The sequence below is a fragment of the Danio rerio genome, chromosome 1, assembly GCF_049306965.1.
Source record: "Danio rerio strain Tuebingen ecotype United States chromosome 1, GRCz12tu, whole genome shotgun sequence".
Lineage (NCBI taxonomy): Eukaryota > Metazoa > Chordata > Actinopteri > Cypriniformes > Danionidae > Danio > Danio rerio.
Window position 1 is genome coordinate 20,412,896 of NC_133176.1, and position 23,010 is coordinate 20,435,905.

Genomic DNA, 23,010 nt, shown 5'->3' on the forward strand with positions numbered 1-23,010 from the left:
AAATCCCTATGGTAAAGAGATGCAAATTGTTTCCATCTAATGGAAGAATGCATACTTGACTTAGTTGCACAGGGTGTTGGTCTGCTTGCTCAACAACAGCTCTACGAATGGTCTCAATGAGACACCATAGTTAATGTTGGGAGTTCCCTGTGCTCTGCAACCGTCTCAGCTACCTTCATCATCATGGCTGATTCACATAAGTCCAGCTGTAAAGCGTGCTGTAAATATGTCCATTCCTGCCTTCAGAAGTTGATAATCTGAATATAGACGTGTAACAACTGTGACAGACAAAACAAAACCAGAACAAAAAAAAACGAAACAAAAAAAAAACTAACCGAAAAAATAACAAAAATGAGATTTAAAAAACAAAACTGGAAACAAAACAAAACCTATCCAAAACAAAAATGCAAAACCCATGACTAAGTGGCGCAGTAGGTAGTGCTGTCGCCTCACAGCAAGAAGGTTGCTGGTTCGAGCTTTTTCTGGGTCAGTTGGCGTTTCTGTGTGGAGTTTGCATGTTCTCCCTGCGTTCGCGTGGGTTTCCTCCGGGTGCTCCGGTTTCCCTCACAGTCCAAAGACATTCGGTACAGGTGAATTGGGTTGGCTAAATTGTCCATAGTGTGTAAGTGTAAATGAGTGTGCGTAGATGTTTCCCAAAGATGGGTTGCGGCTGAAAGGGTTTCCACTGCCTAAAAAAACATGCTGGATAAGTTGGCGGTAATTGTGCTGTGGCGACCCCAAATTAATGAAGGGACTAATCGGTAAGAAAATTGATGAATGAATGAAAAACTAAAACTCAAAAACAGAACCCACTCAAAACAAAACCACATAACCCAAAAACAAAACCCACACAAAACAGAAAAAAAAAAACAGCACCCACCCGAAACAAAAACACAAAACCCAAAACGAAACAAAAACCAAACCCACCCAGAATAAGACAAAAAACAAAACCCACTCAAAACAAAACGCAAAACAAAATAAAAACACAACCCACAACAAAAACAAAACCAACTTGAAACAAAACAAAACACAAAAAACAAAACCCACTCAAAACAAAACGCAAAACAAAATAAAAACACAACCCAAAACAAAAACAAAACCCACTCGACAAAAAACAAAACCCGATCAAAACAAAACGCAAAACAAAATAAAAACACACAACCCAAAACAAAAACAAAACCCATTCAAAACAAAACGCAAAACAAAACCCAGCCAAAAAAAAAAACCGCAAAACAAAACACAAACCAAAAAACACAACCCACTCAAAACAAAACGCAAAACAAAACCCCGCCAAAACAAACGTAAAACAAAACACAAAACAAAAAACAAACAAACGCAAAATAACCCCCCTAAAGCAAAATACAAAACAAATCCACCCTAAACAAAATGCAAAAAAAACCTCAAAACCGATAAGAAAACAAAACCCAGCCAAAACAAAACGCGAAACAAAACCCCATACCATAACAAAACCCAAAGCAAAAACAAAACCCACTCAAAACCAAAACAAAACAAATCACTGAGCTGAAAACAACCCAAATTGGTCCAGTGGCTGAGTGAATTTAGGACTGAAACTGATCCAACAAGTTAAGGCATCATAATAAGTTGATTTTACCCATTCATTTTAATAAATCAAATGCTGTGTACCTCATCTATTAACTACTTCTTCTGGCAGAGCGGTGTAAAATGGACAAAACAAGCTTGACTTTATATGATATCTTCCGTATTTATAGTAAAGACAATAATTTTAGTATGGCTTTATTTTAAAAATCTGCCCAAATTTGTGCAAATGTTTTTCAAGTGTAACCAAGACATTACTATTATACAGCAGAAATGTACTTCTCAAAATATTAAATATTGAAATATAAAAATTTAAAGGAATATTACAGTTTTAGTCAGTTTTTTATTTAATAGGTAATCCTGTACAAAATTCCTAAATAAGAAACTTTCAAATGTCTTTTATTATATTTGTTAATATAAAAAGAAATTAGGAATTTTGTTTATTCAGTTTCATTTTAAGTGTACATTTTAGTAAATCTTGTAAAGTATTATATGCAAGTAATAATATTATTATTATTATTATTGTTATTGTTGTTGTTGTTGTTGTTGTTGTTGTTGTTGTTGTTGTTAATTTGAAGACACCAAGTCTTAATGTTAGAGCAAATTGTGCAGCCCTGCGAGCAACAACAACAAAATCTACAGATCCCTGTTTATCAGGGGGAATAATTTTTTCTTCCAAAAAATGCAGAGCTGGTACAAGCAATTCCACAGTCATATCTGCTCATTTTTAACATTGCAGTTAAACTCCTAAATGCTCCTCACATACAGACTCTATAAGTTGAATCTGTCTCATAACCAGAATCTGTTAATCCCCCATGATTTCCAGCTCCGGTTTATACCCACAGCAGAGCTGACTGCTCTCGGATCGCACGGATACAGTGGCTGGGTGTTCAGCACTTTGCCAAGCTGCCTCACAATAGCAGTGGTTATTCCCTGTAGACACTGCGGCCCCCCAGGCACAGAGCACTCGCTATTTGTTGAGCATGTGATGGCGGGTTCTGGAGCTCTAGTTTTAAAGCTGGATTTTGAGCTCTGACATATACATGTGGCACTAAGAACTGTTTTTATGTTCCACTATAATGAATATGGTCACACCGCATACGTTTACATGGACAACGACATTTTAATATTAGACAGGACCCATACAGTGATTTATAATCTACAATGTAAACAGATTTTGAGTATTTAAAATAACTGTAACTTGATCGTCACACGAGACGTGGAATATTTCCATTTTAGTTACTTTATCAAAGTAGTATTACATTATTATGATTGTGTATTACTTTTCTTCCAGATATACACAGCTTTAAAGCTATTTGTACCTGCTGTCATCTGATTGCTATGACAAATGATTAACTGTATTTGAAGCTTTCGTAAAATTAAAAATCAAGCACTCAACTGTATATGCTATCATAACCAAGACTTTTACTGTAGAGTGAATGTTGTATGGCATCACGTGGGGATTTAATGACGTGCCATTAATCAATCTATGTACTAATAACATAACTCTGGGCGATAAGTTGAAAATCCAGCCGACGGAATTTCCCCATGTAATTTATTGCAATTTTTTAAACCTATTAGTACTAGGAGGAGATAAGTAAATACATAATAACATTGAAAAATAATATTATAAATTATAATATTATTTTAAAAATTGTTTAATAATCTAATCCACAATAATGATCAATTTTGTGAGGTTTTGATTTTAGGCCAGCCTTGCTACAACATGTACAACGACAAGACTTATGTGGAACAATGTACATATTTCAGCGGCACTATTCGCATTGATATGGCAATTTACAAAATAACTGCGTTGTTGTCACTTTTGTTGTTGTAGTAAATGATAAAAACAACAGTAAATAATGATATTTTTTGTTGTATTTGTTGTTGTTTATTATGTACAACAACAAATGTAAATGATGATTTTTGTTGTTTTTGTTGTTATTTATTATTTACAACAACAAAGGTAAATGAAAATTTCACAACAACATCAACATCAACAACAACAGTAAGTGATCCTTTTTGATGTTGTTGTTTATTATTTACAAGGACAACAACAGTAAATGATCATTTTTGTTTATTTACAACAACAACAAGTGATCATTTTTGTTGTTGTTTATTATTTACAACGACAACACCAGTAAATGATGATTTTTGTTTTTGTTGTGTATTTAAATAACAACAAAAGTTAATGATAATGCTTTGTTATTTTTTATTTACAACAACAAAAGTCAATGATATTTTTTGTTGTTTATTTACTACAACAACAATAAATTATTATTTTTGTTGTTGTTTATTATTTATAACAACAAAAGTAAATCTTTTTGTTTATTGTTTACTACAACAACAAAAATAAACAATGATAATTTGTGTTTTTCATTTGTTGTTGTTATTATGTGTAAAATGTACATCATTTTTAGTTTTGATAAATACAATATTTTGAAAAATGTTACGTTCTGAAAGGATGCTGTTAATTCAACCCAAGTTTGTGTAAGAGGTTTTGTAATTAAATTTGATTGTGTAATCCAAACATTACTGTCATACAGCAAAAATTAGTGTTTTTAATATATAATTATTGTTATTATATATCTTTTATTATCATTCAATGTTTTGCTAATCTTCTGCTTGTCCACATGAGCGTGTTCAGATTTTCTTCTCCACCCCCCTCACCCACTCCTCTCCCAGCCCAAACACGGATGTACAGCCCCATTAATGTTTCATACTAATGGACCTGTCTGACCGGGTTTGGACAGATGTGTGTATCTGTGGGTGTTTGCGTTGTGCATCTTGGATGCTGTCTGGCTTTGCACCGAAGTGCTTGTCTTTAGATGTGCCTTTTGTTTTTCCTTTATTTGTCAATGCCTTGTAATTTGTGGGTGTGTTCTGTTCACTTAGTTGTAGGTTAAGGACAAAATTGACAACCTGGCTTTAAGGATTTTTTTGACTGCACTCTTTTGGAAAAATATTTTGGGATTTACAATAATGTCATAGTGTATGTCAGTATAATTCATTCACTTTCCTTCGGCTAAGTCTCTTTTTAGGTCGCCACAGAAGAATGAACCGCCAGCTATTCCAGCATATCAAGTCAAAGTCAGCTGTATTGTCAATTAAACTATGTGTACTGGACATACAAAGAAATTGCGTTACTCTCAGACCCTAGGTGCATAACAGTAATAATAATAGTAATACAAAAAGTGTATGTATATATATATATGTATGTATATATATATGTGTATATATATATATATATATATATATATATATATATATATATATATATATATATATATATATATATATATATATATATATATATACACACACACACACACGCACACACACGCACGCACACACACACACACACACACACACAATAAATACAATCACACATAATATAATCTAAAAATATAAGTAAAAATAAAAATTGTAAAGTATAATTACACTTAAGGGCATATGGAAAGCAGTGCAAACCAGAGTGCGCAGATGCAAAACAGTATATAGTGCAACACATGTTTTATACATCACATGCCCTTCCAGCCACAACCCATACTGGGAAATGTCAGTATAATACAGTTGCTTTTGTTTATATTAGTTACCTTGTGCAATTGAATACACTTCTAAAGCATTAAATAATATTGATTTGTGATATATTAGTAAATGATTTGTGGCGCATTAAAGTGCATTTCCAAAAAAACTTATTTATGAAATTGTTTACAGATTTTGATTTTGTTACCTGAATTTATTTTCGCAAGTTAATCACGTTTCAGCTTCAGTTTTATTGAAATACAATATTAAATTGTATGATTTGATTCCGTTATAGTCAGTGTGATCTCAACATTTTGTTATTATATCAAAAAGATCAAGATTTTGTCGATGAGCATTAACAAAAGGTAATGTTAAAAATTTTGTTAACATTAGTTTAATAACTAATGTTCCCAAATGATGAAACCTTATAGTAGTGTCTTGGCAAGCTCATTTTAATTTACAAAACCTATGTTGCTGTTTTTTAATCATCGACTCTAGCTTATTTCATCATATTGGAATAAAATTGATCAAATACTGTGTAGATGATATGATATATCGTTTAATCTCAGGGACACTGAAATAGCTCTGGCTTGTAGCAGTTAAACTTTTATCAAAATGAAAAATTTTATTTTCTTAGGAAAAAGATATGTGACTCTGTAATAATTTTTTACGTTGCATCTTTGTTTGCTGATTTACCTCCAGAGGGTGCATATTAGGACCTAAACAAACATTAAAATATTGAATTAATACTACTACTACAACTACTACTACTACTATTGCTATTGCTAATGTTGCTAATACTACTACTAATATTCATTCATTCATTAATTTTCTTGTCGGCTTAGTCCCTTTATTAGGTCGCCACAGCGGACTGAACTGCCTACTTATCCAGCACAATTTAGCCTACCCAGTTCACCTGTGTCGCATGTCTTTGGACTTGTGGGGGAAACCGGAGCACCCGGAAGAACCCACACAAACACAAGGAGAACATGCAAACTCCACACAGAAACGCCAACTGACCCAGCCGAGGCTCGAACCAGCTTCTTGCTGTGAGGTGACAGCACTGCCTACTGCGCCACTGCGTCACCTTCTACTAATATATAATCATTTAAAAAAAAATAAACTATAATAATAATAATACAACATATTAGGACTGCACAATATATTATTTGAGTATTGATATTGCAGTTTGTGCGTGTGCAATCGCAGGATTTGCAATGTTAGAATCTATTGTTGGGATTATATTTCAACAGAAACCACAGGTCAAAACATGAAATTTGTGGAGACCATGCAGAATTGAATTATTAAAATGTGAATGTTTACCATCTGCTAAGTGTTTTAAGGCCTGTGGATTTGTGAGCATTTTAAGAAAGTTTAAAGCATTTTAATAGTGCATAAAGAAGTTTAATAATAGATGAAGGTTTCAATTTCTGAAAACCATAAAGCACCATTTATTTCACTTATGTGTTTTCTCCATATATATACACTATCTTACATAAAAAAATATATTTATATTTCACTCCCTTACAAAATAATCCCAATAAATCTAAATGAATTACTTTCCAAATTGAGCTATTTAAGTCATCTGGTGAATTTGTATTTATATCACAACATATTGCAAAGAAAAAACAATATTGCAGTCAAATTTTTCCAATATCGTGCAACCCTACAATATTCAATATTACACCTCTCATATACAGAGCTGTGCATGTGTTTTTCATATCATAATGCTCCCCTCACTCTCCTTCTCCTCCAATAGCAATAATCCATGTATGGCTGCTTTAGAATGTTTCAGGTATGCTGCCCATCCATGTCGGGGTAGGCAGTCACTGGTTTGGGCTGGTTTAAATGTCTCCAGGCTGTTCTTCAGGCACTGTTCATAGCTGATCATTTTCAATTCTGCACTTTCCCCCTCTCAGCTCCACCCTGCAGCCCCCAGGGGCTCTCTCCTGTCCTCCCCCCTCTGTCCATCCATCTACACCCCCTCCAGTGTCTCATCCCTCCTTTCACCTCTCTCTCCTGCCCTCCGCTTATGAAAAAAAACTCAGGACTGAGGTCATTCTCTGCTTTTCTTCCTCCATCTGCAAATCACTGATTAATCACAATTAACAATTTTAATTGATTGACAGCTCTGATACACTCATACATGCAGGTATACGCTCTTGCATACAATAGTATTATATCCATGTTTTTGTTCAAAAGAACCATTTTACATGTCCAGGAATCACACCTTCATAAAAGTAAAGGCTAGCTGTGTAATTGTTGCGACTGTTTCCTATTCTGGGTCTTTCCACTACTCTTGAAAAGACTTCATGCTCATTATGAAGTTGTCATGCAAGCCGACAGTGTGACCATATGGCCATCAGAACAGGAGAAGGCATTTCAACACACTGCTAGATTTAATATCCAGCTTTAGAACACGGCTGTTAAATCTTCCATAGCTGTGCTGAAAGTGACATCTTCAACTTATCAAGGCTCTGCTCTGGTAAAACACTGTACCTGTATATGAACTTAACTTGACTGTGTGCATATGCATCTCATGAGAATACATATAATAACCACATTTAATGTAATTGTATATCGGTGATCCTAAAACAGCACTGGATTTTAGCAATTGTAAAAATAAATAAAAACTCATTGTTTTCTCGTGAAAAAGCTATAGAAGATGCTCTGTAAAAAATAAATCCGTAAAATTTACGGAAAAAAAAACGGCAGCTGTGGTTGCAAGTATTTTACAGTAAAAATACAGTAAAAATTGTTAAAGTAATTTCTCATTTTTACAGTAAACTACCATATTTTATTAATTTATTGATGTGATATGTCTGTATTTTGAATTGGCAACATCCACACATCTTTTGTTACACAAATAGACACGTTAACACAGCCATATGCAGGTGGTGATGAGAAAGTTACATAAATAAACCAATGCTCATCAACTTTTCCCACAAGTAGAAAAGTGTATCATTGTCATTCACACAGCTACTAAACACCAGTATGGTAACACGCATAAAATAAAGTCATGAAATAAACATTGTTTATCAACATTAGATGTAACAACTCTCTAATGTACATAACTGATACAACTAAAAAGATCCATAATAATGTCAACAAAAAGCATAAAAAGTGATGCATCATGCAGGGAATTCTGGGAAAGTCAGTCTAAGGTTTTTCACCGTGTATATTAAGGAAACATACTGTTAACCAAGTTACAGATTTTTACCGTTGCATTTTTACAACAGTTTTTTTTTTTTTTTTTGTTTTTTTTTCTGTTGAAATCACGGGCATTTTTTATAGTGTGTCATAATTTTTGAAGTTGCATCCTATTTAGCTTATTTACCTTCAGGGGATGCATTTTAGTACCTAAACATACACTAAATGGTCTTTAAAAAAATTTTTTTTTCCTTAATGTTTGCTACTACTAATACTGCTGCTAATTCTAAAACTACACTACTGCTGATAATTTGATTTATACTTTATATTTTCTGTACTTGAAATGAGCAGTGGGGGTAGTGTTCTTGTTTCCTTGGTGTATTTTTGTACCATACGAATCTAGTAATGATTTTAGAAAGCAGCTTTGGTCATTTTTAATTGCGTTATAATTGTGTTCTGAAATGTATAATTTAGTGTTTGTGGTGTTAAGACTAAAGGCCTGGACACACTAAGTCGATGGTTGGCGATTGGGCTTCGTTGGTCTGGCTTGTCATTTTTCTTTTTTTTTTTCGTCAGAGCTAGTTGGCTCAACTCATTGAGCCAAATCAGCATTAGCCTTTTGCTGAAGAGAGCGTTTTGATTAGTTTTTTTTAAAAACGAGTTAGAGCGCGAGTGTGATGTAGTAAAGTGGCATAGCAGCAAGTCAATTTAAGTTAAGAAGAAACAAAGAGGCGGGCTGTCTCTGAACATGGAAGTCTTTCACTTTTCAGTTGGCTTTGGTCCATTTAGTATGTTCAAGGACAGGTATTTGGCCCAGATGGAACCAAACGTGAGCCAAACCGAGGCGACAACACAGTTGACTTTTGTCTGTCCTAGTTGTTTGGCGTCATCTTGCTTGTCAGTGTAATGCATTTGTACTTAATATAAAAATACAAAACTTTTTTTTCAAAATAGGGTTGGGCAATTTGGCTTACAATCTAAATCTCCATTCATTGAACAATTTAACTCGATTACGATTAATGAACAAATATTTTATTTGTTTAATTTATTTGCCCTCATCGTTCACGGACAGATTTTATACAGATATTGCACGCAAGAGATATCTGAATATCGGTATATGAATAATGTCGGAAACACACACGGTCTACTATCTATGATTATTATTTTTTTGAACATTAACGTTGAACAACTGGAATTAATACACAGGGCTCGAAATTAACCTTTTTGCTTGGTAGCACCGGTGCTCCTAACTTTAAAAATTTAGGCGCATCAGCCAAAATTTAGTCGCACCACCAATTATGAGCACTGTTACTACAAGTTTTATACAAACATATTGATTGTATTTGAAATCAACACTAATCAAACTAACAAGCAAAAAAAAAAATTATATATAACGTTATATGCAAGCGTGAGGAAAATATGTCTCAACAAAATCCCGTTATCACAAGAAAATAGATTTTTATAACATAACTGAGTGACCAAAGCATACACGGAGTGCTCACCGGCCCTGCACGCACTGCTTGAATTAACGTGGTAACGGTATAACTAGTAAGATGTGTCATTATTTGCAACTGTAGATGCCATGGTTTGTAAAACAAAATCTGTCAAGTGTTATGTTATCTTCATTCTCATCTTCAGCGCTTTACAATTTTTCGCAGTAGTAGCTCTCTCTGTCATCCGAAGCCAGAAGGCACTGAGTGATTGACAGCTGATATTAACCAATCATTCGCGTTCAGTGCTAGAGCAGTGTTGGGCCAATATGAAGAGCGCAAAGGCGGGGCAAGCATTACGGACTTGGATTTGTTTACTGCACCAAGTTGACATGACAACTGTTTTAAACCATTCCCGAGCGCTGCGTTTCGCGTTTCAAGTGCAGACAAAAAGCTTAGAGATGCATTCTGCGTGAATGTCTCCCGAATCCGCGCATGTGCTGAACATTTTGCAGTAAACAGTGGTCGCACACTACAATTTTAAACACTCGCAGAAATGCTCCCAAATATATTTCAAGGTCGCAAAGATAAAATTTCGGGCGCATATGCGACCAAAATGGTCGCAATTTCGAGCCCTGATACACATATTACCTTAAACCTTTCTTATAAAAAGTGAAAATAAATAACTTGCACTTTTGGAAACAAAATACATTTCAGTGCTTTTCGCATTGAAAAATAACTCTTGTATATCCGGTAAATAATATTTTAAACAGTGCATGGCGCAGCTTCCAATCATCGTCAATGTAGTGCAAAGTAAGGCTCAAAAATGGGTCCATCCTCCTACTTGACCAGAGATCAGATGTGACTGCAAAGTGGCTCCAGAAGTATAAATCAGCCACAGCCTTTAACAGAGCAAGGTCACGTTGACTCCACACGCAGAAGGGATGGTAATTGAAAAGATCAACCTGGAGAAATTAGATCGATTATTGGTGCGATTGCTATTCGATTAATGCAGCCCTATTTAAAAACTTTTCTGACCTCGAACCAACAATGCATTAGGAGGAACCCTTTTCTGACAATGTTTAAGGAAAAATGCACATACATTTATAGGCAGTGTATGTTTTCATATTTTATTATTATTTACATTTTATGTAGCATTGGTTTGGCAGTTCTGCTACTTGTGACATGTCTCATTCTGTCATATTCCAATGCCTTTCTGTCTATTAATTATGACAGTGATGGATGATGTATGGAAACAAGGTTGCCAAAGGCCAAAAACAATGTTATTTTCAAACATGCATATAATAACATTTTGTGTGTGTGTGAGAGGAGAATATAGAGCGTGTACTCTAGGTTGATGTCATTGTTTTGAATAGGATGCGGCAGCTGACTCAGACATTACTTTGCAAGGTCTCACCTCACTCACACAGACTACGAGACTGTTTTTATCTCATGGAAAATGAGATGAGAGGAAATAGAAGGTAGATCTGTTTCAGGAGATTTTTTTTTAATAAACCGGACTCAAATCCCTTCTCAGATAAGTCTGGCCTGCTCCCCAGCTGTTTCCTCTTACTGGTTTCTCACACACAGTCAAGTCAGCGGCTGCTCTCTGTATCTCCACACTTGGCTTAACCCTGTTTTGAGTGAGCTCACTTTACCACCCACAGTGTGTGTGTGTGTGTGTGTGTGTGTGTGTGTGTGTGTGTGTGTGTGTGTGTGTGTGTGTGTGTGTGTGTGTGTGTGTGTGTGTGTGTGTGTGTGTGTGTGTGTGTGTCCCATGTGCTTCTCTCTGTAATCACATGTGTGTTCCTTTAGGATGGGCCTTTAGGTTAAGTTTATACTAGTGCAATGTAGTTTTGAAATGGTGTTTTAAAATTAAAAAAATATCTTGCTGGCATTTTCACTTAATTTCAGTGATTCTATTCACACTACATGAATGAAAACGGATGTCAGAAGCTATCAAATTATAGTAAACAATTGTAGACTATATTTCAGGGGTCACCAATCTCGGTCCTGGAGTGTCAGTGTCCCTGCTGGGTTTAGCTCCAACATACCTCAACACACCTGGCTGGATGTTTCAAGTATATCTAGTAAGACCTTGATTAGCTTGTTCAGGTGTGTTTGATTAGGGTTGGAGCTAAAATCTGCAGGACACCGGCCCTCCAGGAACAAGTTTGGTGACCACTGCTATTTATAAATGAAATCAGTGGTATTAGTCTTATGGGCAGTGTGCCGATATGTAGCACAGCTTTGCTTCGAGTGTCCCGAGTTTGAATTTTGGCTCAAGGAGCTTTCCCAATCCCACCGCCCCCTTTCTCTCTCTCCAACTTAACTTAAATAATATAAAATAAATATAATTATTATTTAATATTATATTATATAATATCTTACATAATGTAAGATAAATAAATAAATAAATAAATATGAACAACATTTTAATTGAGAGATGAAGAGTCAGTTTTATAAAGCAGAAATCTCTTTAAATGTTCCCTTTGATTAATAATAATAATTCCTCACATTTATATAGTGCTTTTTCTGGACACTCAAAGCGCTTTACAAATTTTTGGGGCTATCTCTTCATCCACCACCAGTGTGCATTATCTACCTGGATGACACAATGGCAGCTATATTGCACCAGACCTCACACCGCACACCAGCTGATTGGTGGAGAGGAGACGGAGTGATGAAGCCAATTATGATATGGGCATAGTTAGGAGGCCATGATGAGGTCAGTGGGCTCTTTTTCGAAGGACATCCTGGGATTTTTAATGACCACAGATAAACAGTACCTCAGTTTACGGTCTCATTCGAAAGATGGCACTCACTGAGCAGTATAGAGTCCCCATCAATATACTGGGACGTTAGGACCCATACAGACAACAGGTTGAGCGTTTTCTGCTGGTCTTTACTAACATCACTTCCGGCAGCAACCTTCCGGCAGTTTCCCATGTGAACTCCCATTCAGGTACTGACGGGGTCAGTAAAAAGAACTAGAGATGCAACGAACCCGATACCAGCGGCTGCACAGACGTGATGTTCGTCGCTCTGTAAAATTATTCTGTAATATTAAAAGTTTCTATTCTCCCATTCTTCCGACTGAGTTTATTCTTCTGAGGGTAATGCTTTCAGTCCTGCGAATAGTTTGTAAAGCCTGGCTCATTGAGGTCAAAGTAGTTGATTTAAATTAATAAAAGTGAAACAGACGGGCGCAATATGGATTTCACTCCAATTTAATTTTATTTAACAGATCAGTTTGTGTTTTGATTAGTGTCAATAGTGCTAGCCTACAAATTTCAAAGAAAAATCTTAAGCAGATTAATGTCATAACGAATGCTCAAATAATGTAGCTTAGTTTACAGCAAGCATAATGTTTTTAGTTAGATTTTGTCATCTGTCCTGTATAGTAGGCCTATAGGTCTGTTATTTTTAATAAATAAGATGTATTATTTGAGTTTATCTCCAGAACTATAGAAACTTTGCCTAAAAAGGGGGGAAAAAAGAAAAAACAGCACAGTATCGGGATCGGCTCTGTATCAGCCAATATTCAGAATTTTGGTTTCGGTTTGGTATCAAAAAAATGGTATCTGTGCATCTCTAAAAAAAGAACAAAAAAATCTAGAAAAATACAACATTAAATTTAAAAACAACATAGTCTTGTGTGTATGTATGTATATACACATATCATGAGGAAATGTTAAATTGTGTTTTCGTGTCTAGTCAATAGTGTTCCAGCATCCACATAAAACACCTGGACAGATCATACAACCATTTTCTTTGCTTGTATGTTTGCTGGACTGCAGGCTGCTATATTATATTGGCAATGTTATGATAGATTATATGTTGCTATATTAATATTATTCTTCAGGCACAATCTTAGACTTTTTCTCATTTTAACATGTTAACGACTCAAATTCCTGCTTTATTTTTGATTATACGGAAGACCTTGAGGGTTTTGGAGAGTCGGACTTGAATGTTAATAATGCATTAGTAAATGTTCAATTATGGTTGATAAATGCTGTACAAGTGTTGTTCATGATTAGTTCATGTTAGGAAATGCATGAACCTTATTGTAAAGTGTTACCCTGTAAAAAAAATAATAAAAAGTTGGCTCAACTTAAAATTGTTAGGCAACTTGCAAACAGCTTTTTTGAATTGGCTGAACTTTTAACCCAAGAACTTTATTTGACAAATAGTCAACTAAAGTTCTAGGGTTAAAAGTTGAGCCAACTCAAAAAAACTGTTTGCAAGCTGCCTTACAATTTTAAGTCAATTACAGTGAACAAAAATACACTCATGTAAACCCAGCCATAATTTCCATCTTGAAAGCCTTGAAGGTATGTGGGTTTGTTCTTGAAACTTTGTCTTAGTAACTTGTTAGTCACCCAAAAGTGTTGTAGCAAGTCATTTGTCCCTTTTCTGAATCCACCCCTCATAAATCGATGACTCTTCCAAACTAAGTAGATTTAAGTTTTGCCGAGCTCATCAGGTGGTAAAGTGTTCAAGAGTCACTGTGTGTGTGTTCATTCATGAGTAAGCACGTGTGTGTTGACTTCCAGTAAAAGGCGAGTGTTAGATGAAGCTGATATGATGTTGAGAATATTCTTGCAATGTTTGAGCCTTTGTTACACACACTGAGTCATGTGTCACTGCATGTTTTCCCATGTCTGAGAGGAGATGGCTAAATGTGTTTGAGTAACACCGGGTGAGCAAGTGTGTGTGTTTTGTTGAGCAACAGGCCGTGGGTTTCCTCAAACTTTCGGGAAGTGACCTCACACTGCCTTAGGCAACAGAGGCAGTGATGTCATTGACAGGAAATGCCACTGATGCCGCTAGGCACAATAGCTGCTTGTGCTCTCAATGGGCAAAAACAGATAGCATATGTACAAAACTGTTCAAACACAAAGGGTGATCATATAGTGGGAAAATACTGTGATAAAGTAGGCGGTTTGTGATGATTTTGATTGTTTATTGTATCAGTGAACATTATTTTTACTTAAATATTATAAATAATACTAATTATTATTATTATTATTATTATTATTATCATCATTGTTATTACTACTACTATGATGTAACATCCAACTCCCAAAAAAATCTCAAACGAGATATCTTTATTTGTTCTTTAGGGCAGTAAGCTATATTAAATTGCTACAATTTGTTGTTGTTGTTTGTTGCTTACACTGTTTTAGGTAAATTTTATTGAAGTAATTGTTAGAAGTTATATTAATGAACATGATCTTGCTATAAAATTAGTATTATTGTTCAACCTTTTTAACCTTTATATGCTCCAACTGAGCCAAATAATGAGAGAGAACCAAATCTCCTACCACAGCTATGCTGATGACACTCAGATCTACTGCCTTACTGCCTGATGACTTCAGCCCCATTGACACTTCCTACCAATGCACTGATCAACAGTTGGATGTGCCAAAGCTTTCTTCAGTTAAACAAAGAGAAAACTGAAGTCATTGCATTTAAGAACAGAGATGAAGTTATTGAGGTGAATGCGTACCTTGACTTTAAAGGTCAAACAACAAAAAATAAGGTCAAGAATCTTGGTGTGATTCTGGAGTCAGATCTGAGTTTCAGTAGTCATGTCAAAGCAGTCAGTAAATCAGCATACTATCATCTCCATCATACTCCAGTGAAGACTTGGAGAAACTTGTTCATGCTTTTATCACCAGCATGGTGGATTACTGTAACGGTTCCCCTGTTCCTCGTTGGCCTTCCCAAAAAGACAGTCAGACAGTTGCAGCTGATCCAAAACGCTGCTGCCAGGATTCTGACCAGAACCAGAAAATCAGAGCACATCACATCTGTCCTCTGGTCTTTACATTGGCTTCCAGTTCAGAAGAGATTTTGAACTATCATTACTTGTCTATAAATCACTAAATGGCCTAGGACCTCAATACATTACAGACATGCTCACTGACCACTCAGATCTTTAGGATCAAATAAATTAGAAATTCCAAGAGTTCAGTCAAAGCAGGGTGAATCCGCCTTCAGCTACTGCGCCCCCTGCTGCTGGAATCAATTTTTAGAAATGATCAGATGTGCTCCAACATTAGGCACATTCAATTTAAGACTGAAAACACATCTGTTTAGCTGTGCCTTTTCTGAGTGAGCACTGTGCTACGTCTGACAGATCACATTATTATGTCTTTCTTTTCTGTTTCATTCTTTTATAAGCTATTTTAACACATTTTAATCAGTTTTATATATATTTTTTAATTTTTTTATTATTATTCTTGTCTCTTTTATTGTTGTTTATGTAAAACACTTTGATTTGCCACTGTGTATGAAATGTGCTATATAAATAAACTCACCTTGTGTTAGTTGCTTGTAATTATGTATAGTGTTAGTTATTAGTAAGTACATTTGTATTGCTATTGCCACAGTGATCAATATTTGGCTATTAAAGTTCTATTATGTAATATATTGTGAATTATGTTATGGTAAGGATTTTATTAACAAGTTCATATTTAATTAACCCATGTGGAAAAATTTAGCACATTTGTTTACGCTGCTTTTAATCTAAAGATATCACTCAAAAAAATATAGTCCATTTATCTTGTTTCAAATCAAATGAGAGTCTGACGTCTAAAGTTGTACTTGAACATGTTTTTACTGCATTAAAACGCTGCAGTGTCAAGATGCTTAAGCAGTGAAGTAGTAAATTGTGTGGGGTTTGCAAATATGAAATAAATAATTTATCTAATGTGTTTTTCCCTTCAGACGGAGGATTCTCCGAGCCCGAAGAGGCAGCGTCTTTCCCAGCAGTCAGTTCTGGAGTTTACCTCTGCGCCTCCCTCCACACCCTCTCCACCCATCAGACCATGGGAGCTTCCGCCCAGTCGCAGGCCACACCCCTATCCACATCCACACTACCATCCCGAACGCTGCCACACACCTGCACGACACAGACGCAGGTATGCTCTGTGACTTTACAGTGGCAACACAAATAATGGGAAAGACATGTATAAGCGTTGAATTTAATAAATCAAGCCTGTTTTTATTTTCTATTATATAATTGAATATCAAAAGACATTTAATTCAACAAATAAATACATTATTATATATGTTTGGTTATATATCATTACAGTCTGAGATATTTCTAAACTTTTTTTATATAATTAGAAATGCAGTATTATTATATATTATTAATCTATGAAAATGCCTTTTTTAAAATAATGTCTGCATTCATTTTGCGCAGACATTTAGATAATTTACATGATTTTATATTATTTATGTGTTTTTATTGTATTATAATATTTTGTATTATATAAATCTCCTAGGTCTTTTTGTTTATAATATATACAGTTGAAGACAGAATTATTAGCCCTCCTGAATTATTAGCCAACTGTTTTTTATTTTCCCCAGTTTCTGTTTAACAAAGACTTTTTCAAATCGAAGCTTAATATTTTTAATAACTCTTTTCTTCTAACTGTTTTGTTTTATCTTTGTCATGATGACACTAAATAATATTTTACTAGATAATTCTCAAGACACTTAGGGTGCTTTCACACCTGTGAATCGATTCAGTTGTTCCGAAACAGAGATTAAAATTGTTACATTGTTGTTCTTTGCTCTTGGAGCGGTTCGCTTTCACACTGCAAAGTTTCTAATCGGACCAAAAGAGCTAAAACAAGTCACGTGCGAGTAAAATCTCCTTACATTGGTCAGAGTGTCAGGGTTTATTTTGCAGCGTCCCGCTCAGCTGTCAGGAGAGGTGGTGGTTTGGTGGTGATTGACAGGGTGCGCGCGCGTGACGTGTCTGAGGAGAGACACGGTGGGGAGGGGTGAGAAGGGTGCGCGACGATGCCTATTTGAGGACTGGGAGAGAGACGCGAGATTACCGGGAGATCATCCCTCGTTTGCGTGCATCCGGAGACTCGCGAAACTTCCCGCCCTACTCATAATTCCCTCTTCATATAGCCGTAAGCCTATTACATATCCATAAAACACTGTGATATAACCGCGCTCGGATCGGATCGCTTTCTCATTGCAATCGAACCGCTCCAGGGTTCGTTTCAATCGAGCCGAGACCACCTCATTCAAGCGATCTCGGAGTGATTACTTTGGCGCGGAACAGAGCGCGATTGCCCTGTTCACATATGCCAATCGAACCGCGCTAACTGGGCAAACGAGATACGTTCCGAAACAAAAGTTTAGGTGTGAAAGCACCCTTATATACAGCTTAAAGTGGCATTTATAGGTTAACTAGGCAAGTCAGGGTAATTAGGCAAGTCATTGTGTAGCAATTGTTTGTTCTGTAGACAACAAAAAAATTGCTCCAGGGGTACCTTAAAATGGTTTCAAAACTATTTAAAACAGCTTTTATTCTAGCTGAAATAAAACAAATAAGTCTTTTGCCAGAAGAAAAGATATAGAATATACTGTGAAAAATTCCTTGCTCTGTTAAACATCATTTGGGAAACATTTAAATAGGAAATTCTAATAATTTTGACTTCAACTGTAAATATTGCATTTAATGAAGGCTTTTTAAAAAAACTTTTATATAAATAAGCATTGTGTGTAGACATTATATTATATAAGTCTCTGTTTTAAATAACCGTGTCTTTCTCTTGTTCAGTCCTCCAGTGCGGCGTCAGCGTGGCCGTCGAGACCGTCTGTCAAGGCACCATCCCCCTCACGGTTCACCAGGTGGGGGGCAGGATGAAAACTACCGCCACCCTCCTCACCCGCATTCTCTTCATCCCTACGGCCAGCCTCCATCCCACCCTCCACCCGGTCTTGATGAGCCCCGGGCCTTCCACCCCCCCACGCTCTCCCCACGACTACTCCACCCGCCGCAGCAGGGCGCCATGGTCATGGACCTCCACGAGCAGGTTAGAGGCTCTCTGTGGGCTCATAACAGGGGCCAGAGGTGCCCTATTGTGGTTTTGAACTAACAAGATTAAACCGATTGATACTATAAATCAACTTTTTCAGTTTGTGCGTCACGCATTAGTCAAAATTTTACAATGTTTATATTGCTAGCAAACATTTGTGTTCTCTAGGTGAACAATTAATCCATTCATGTTGATTTGGTGAAAAAATGTTTGTTTTGGTAATCTTTAATCAAAGTCTGATCATTTTCCACCGTGTTTGGCATGGCGGTTCTTCTATGATGTCATCAGTTTGATGTATTCTTCCCAGTGTTGCCAGATTGGATGGTTTCCACCCAGTTTTTGCGGTTTTGATTTTGTGCGGGTAAAGGTGGGTGGGTTGACACAATTTGGCCTCGGTTTTGAAGCGTAAATCTTATTGAACAAAACATAACTTTCAGTTTTCAGTTCAGTTAGTAGTGACCAGTGCATAGCACAAACCGCAAAAGGAGATGGAGGAAAGTTGTATCAAAATCAGACTCCCGAACAAATCTGACTCCCCATCACACAGTCCCTGCAGTTAAACTCACATTGGTTTATCATGATGCTTTTATCAATATTTTTTTCAGCGATTGACAACAAAGCGTTGTCTGATTGACAAGCAGCACTTAATTATTTTCAAAAGAATTTAAAACACCAAATGGGATGACTTTTTTTACCCCATTTCAAAAGTAAAACATACTGTAATACTGTGTGAAATGAGAGGGGTACAGTGTTTTGATGTGATCCGTTTATGTTGTGGTTCTGTGACTGCGGGTGTTGGTTGCTGTATGGTTAAAAATGTATAAATCTGGCAACACTGATTCTCCCACAATATTCATAACACCTTTCTTACCGTTAGTTTGCTACAAGGTAATTATGCACAAATCATTATTTCACTTCAGTTACATCAACATCCTGAAATAAGTTTCAGCAACTTCTGGTTCATGCAGAATTTAAAGTGGGCATCAACTATGAGATCTAAATTTCCTTCATCGTTCTTTTGCATATGAGAAGTTATTGTACAAAAAAAAATATCCTTTAAGTTTCAGGACTCAAAACTTCTGAAACAAGTCTGAAAGTGGCTTATATCAAAGCCATTTGGGCATTATGGTAGGCTGTAGAATGCGACACTTATTACACAACATTGTAAATGAACCACCTGCTTATACAGTTCTGTTTGTTTAACTCCGCCCACTGATTTGCATATGTAGCAGGTAAATATTGAGAGACCCAAACACAGGTTTATGCGTATACCAAACAATAAAATGCCATGCCTTACTGTGGAATAACAGTTCTGATCCAAACATTAGGAAAGAGGGACAAACTCTTTTTCTTCACTTTATTTTAATATTGAATTTGTTTTCAAACAAGGCACAATTTGACTCTGCATTTTCAGAAATATAATGCTATGTTGACTTTATTGGATCTAACAGTAAGGCCACACTGCACAAGTATACCTATTTGTAGTATGTTCACTACTACTTTGTCAGATTATAGTATTTAAGTGTTTTTGACTAGTTGAGTCCACCTTTAAGGGATATACGCGCTCAAAAATATATGTAGAAGTGGACACAGCTGTCCATTCAAACTGTAGGACCTAATCTCATTTCAAAATGATTATATAAATTTAAATATACTAATCTGTTAGCCAATCATAGTAGTTGGCATTTACCTCAGAGTTTGTAATCGGTCATTCCTATTAAGAAGGTGTGTTCTGATGAGAGGGATCAAATAAGGGCAGGGGATCAAATATTTTAAATTTTAAATATTTTGACATTTAAAAAGGAAGTTTATGACCATTTAACACTAAATCAAACACATTTAACTTAATCATTTTATTTATGTTTTTTTATTTTATTTTTTATTTTTTATGTGTTAGCTTCCTCAGGGTACGGTGCCAGTCTCGTATACAGTTTCTCCAGTACCGCCCCATGGTCTGCCTGCTCCTCTCTGTACGGGACAGCATCTCCCAGCATGCTCTTCTCAACAGCAGGTGCCTGCCTGTTCTGTGGTGTTCAGCGGACAGCAACACTATCCAATCTGTAGCGTACCGCCTCCGGTAAGTACATACTAGAGTGTGAAGAGGCGTAGCATTAATTGGTTTTTGCGAGCGCATGTGGTATGTTTGGATCTGCTGCTCTCTAGTGGTAGAAAGTTGTTAAATATATATTTTTAATGGGACTGTACACCCAAGAATAGACATTTGCACCCGTTTACTTACCTTATAGTGAGATATTTTGAAGAATGTTGAAAACCATAGACATCCATAGTCAAACATGTACTTGTATTTATTTATATAACAGTACTGACTGCTTTTTAAAACTAAAAATATTTAAAAATAAAAATAGAGGTTTGAAAGTCTTTTTAAAGGGTGCACATTTATTTGTGAAAATGTTTTAATAAGTGTTTGTAAAATGTTTTAATAAGTGTTTTAATAAAATGTTTTAATAAGTGTTTGTGTTTGAAATGCAGATGTTGCCGGCCTGCTCGGTGCAGCATTTGCCAGTGCCGTACGCATTCCCCTCTCTTCTATCCAGTGATCCACCCTTCCTGCTTCATCCTCCACATCTGTCGCCACACCTTCCTACTCCGGGACAGTTCTTACCCTTCCAAGCGCAACAGTCCCGATCTGTGAGCATTATATGTTTTTGTAAAATATCATTCAAATATTGTTTTTTTTAATGGTTATTATTCATGTATACATTATACATTTTTACATTTACACTGAGCAAAGCTGTGTTTTTGTCTCATTTATTATCATTTAAAATAGTGTTGTTGTTTTTTTTTAAGCTACATATTATTTGTTACTGTGACCCTGTGGGGATTTTTACAGTTTTAACCCAAAAGTGACCAGTCTGTCAGATGAAGAAGACCTGCAGTCAGATCAAAAAGAAAGTTTACTGAAGATAGTTTGCAGTGTCATCAGCATAAGCCAACTTCAACACTTGCAAATGAGTTCGTTGGCCGCTCTGCTTACAATCTCAAAGCATCAACAACTATACTCCTACATGACATCATTAACTGTGTCATACAGTACATATAGGTGTGAAATATATTCCATATATGTGGAAAATTTCCATGTGTGTGTATACAGTATCTCAATATCTTAAGCATACAAACGTCAGACAGCCACTTCAGAGCTGATCCCAGACCTGTGAAATGATCCAAAAATGAATAGATTACTCACACAAAGTACATTCCGTTTCTTACTCAAGGCTGAGTGTACTCTCAGCAGTCTTATCAAAACTGGTTAAAAACTGGTATAATCTACATCCAAACTGGCAGCTTGCATACAAAGGAATTAACTTTTACTAACACATAAAATGGCAGAGACCACAGGAAACAGTTGTTTCCAATTCTTTGAGTGTCCAGGTCTCAATTACCTCTGACCTGGATTGGTAGATCCTGAGGAAATGAATCATTTGGCATACAGAAAAACAATCACACACACACATTATTATTCCAGTTTTATTTTAAAGTGGCATGACATTAAGGTCATATAATCTAGGCCAGGCATGTGCAAACTCTGTTCTGGAGGGCCGGTGTCCTGCAAAGTTTAGTTCCAACCCCAATCAGATACACCTGGGATAGCTAATCAAGCTCCTACTAGGCTTTCTAGAAACATCCTTGTAGGTGTGTCGAGGCAAGTTAGAGTTCAAATCTGCAGGACACCGGCCCTCCAGGACTGAGTTTGGACATCTAGGCCCTTAAACTTTTAACTTTATTAATAATCATAAAGACATAAGAAAAGACATGTGATACTTCATTCTGAAACAGACATCCTTTAGAAAATCCACGCCATCAACCCAAAGTTACATTTTCAGCTTTCAAAGCTGAAACGTACAGCTAAAACTTTATTTCTCATGAATTCTAAAAACTTTTTAGAATTTTTATTTTATTCTACTTTTTTTTGAGAAAACATAAATAATTTGTCTACATTTTCTTGGAGTTTGGAGTTGGAGTCAACTTTTTTTACATTATAAACCTTTAATGTTACTTTTGGCTTTACTTATTGTTGCTGAAATTTTTTTTTTTTTTTTTTTGTAAATGTCATTTATAAACTATACTATTATTTTAATATGCAATTTATTTATTTTTTTTTGGTACTATAGAAGCAATATCAAGTGAAAAAGTATTTGAGCAGCTATTAAGTGTTATTGTTATGTTAGCTATTAAACAATTTAATATTTGTGTTTCTGTGTTTTTAATATTAAACTTCTGCTGCACTAAAAGAAACCAAATGCATATGCCAACAAACTAAAAGACTAATTATGTGTTTTGTTTTTTAATTAATAATAGCCATTGCAGAGGATAGAAAATGAAGTGGAGTTGTTGGGGGATCACCTGTCGGTAGGCGGAGGGTTTAACTATCCTCATTCAGGCCATCCTAGTCCTCTGCCCCCTTCCACCCCATTGCAGTTCCTCTCCCATGAACCCCTGCACCAGGAGCTGTTTGGAATGGTGAGTGACCTTCACCC

General features: G+C 35.9%; 1 protein-coding gene across 1 annotated transcript in view; it reads left to right on the forward strand.

Moving 5' to 3' along the window:
• rnf38 (ring finger protein 38) overlaps positions 1-23,010 on the forward strand; it is a 70,812-nt gene that overhangs the window by 38,769 nt on the left and 9,033 nt on the right. The window contains exons 4-8 of the mRNA XM_690108.10: positions 16,398-16,591; positions 18,256-18,511; positions 20,412-20,591; positions 21,005-21,163; positions 22,832-22,993. Of these exons, the coding sequence (XP_695200.4) occupies positions 16,398-16,591; positions 18,256-18,511; positions 20,412-20,591; positions 21,005-21,163; positions 22,832-22,993 (951 nt within the window). The remainder of the gene's footprint in view (positions 1-16,397; positions 16,592-18,255; positions 18,512-20,411; positions 20,592-21,004; positions 21,164-22,831; positions 22,994-23,010) is intronic.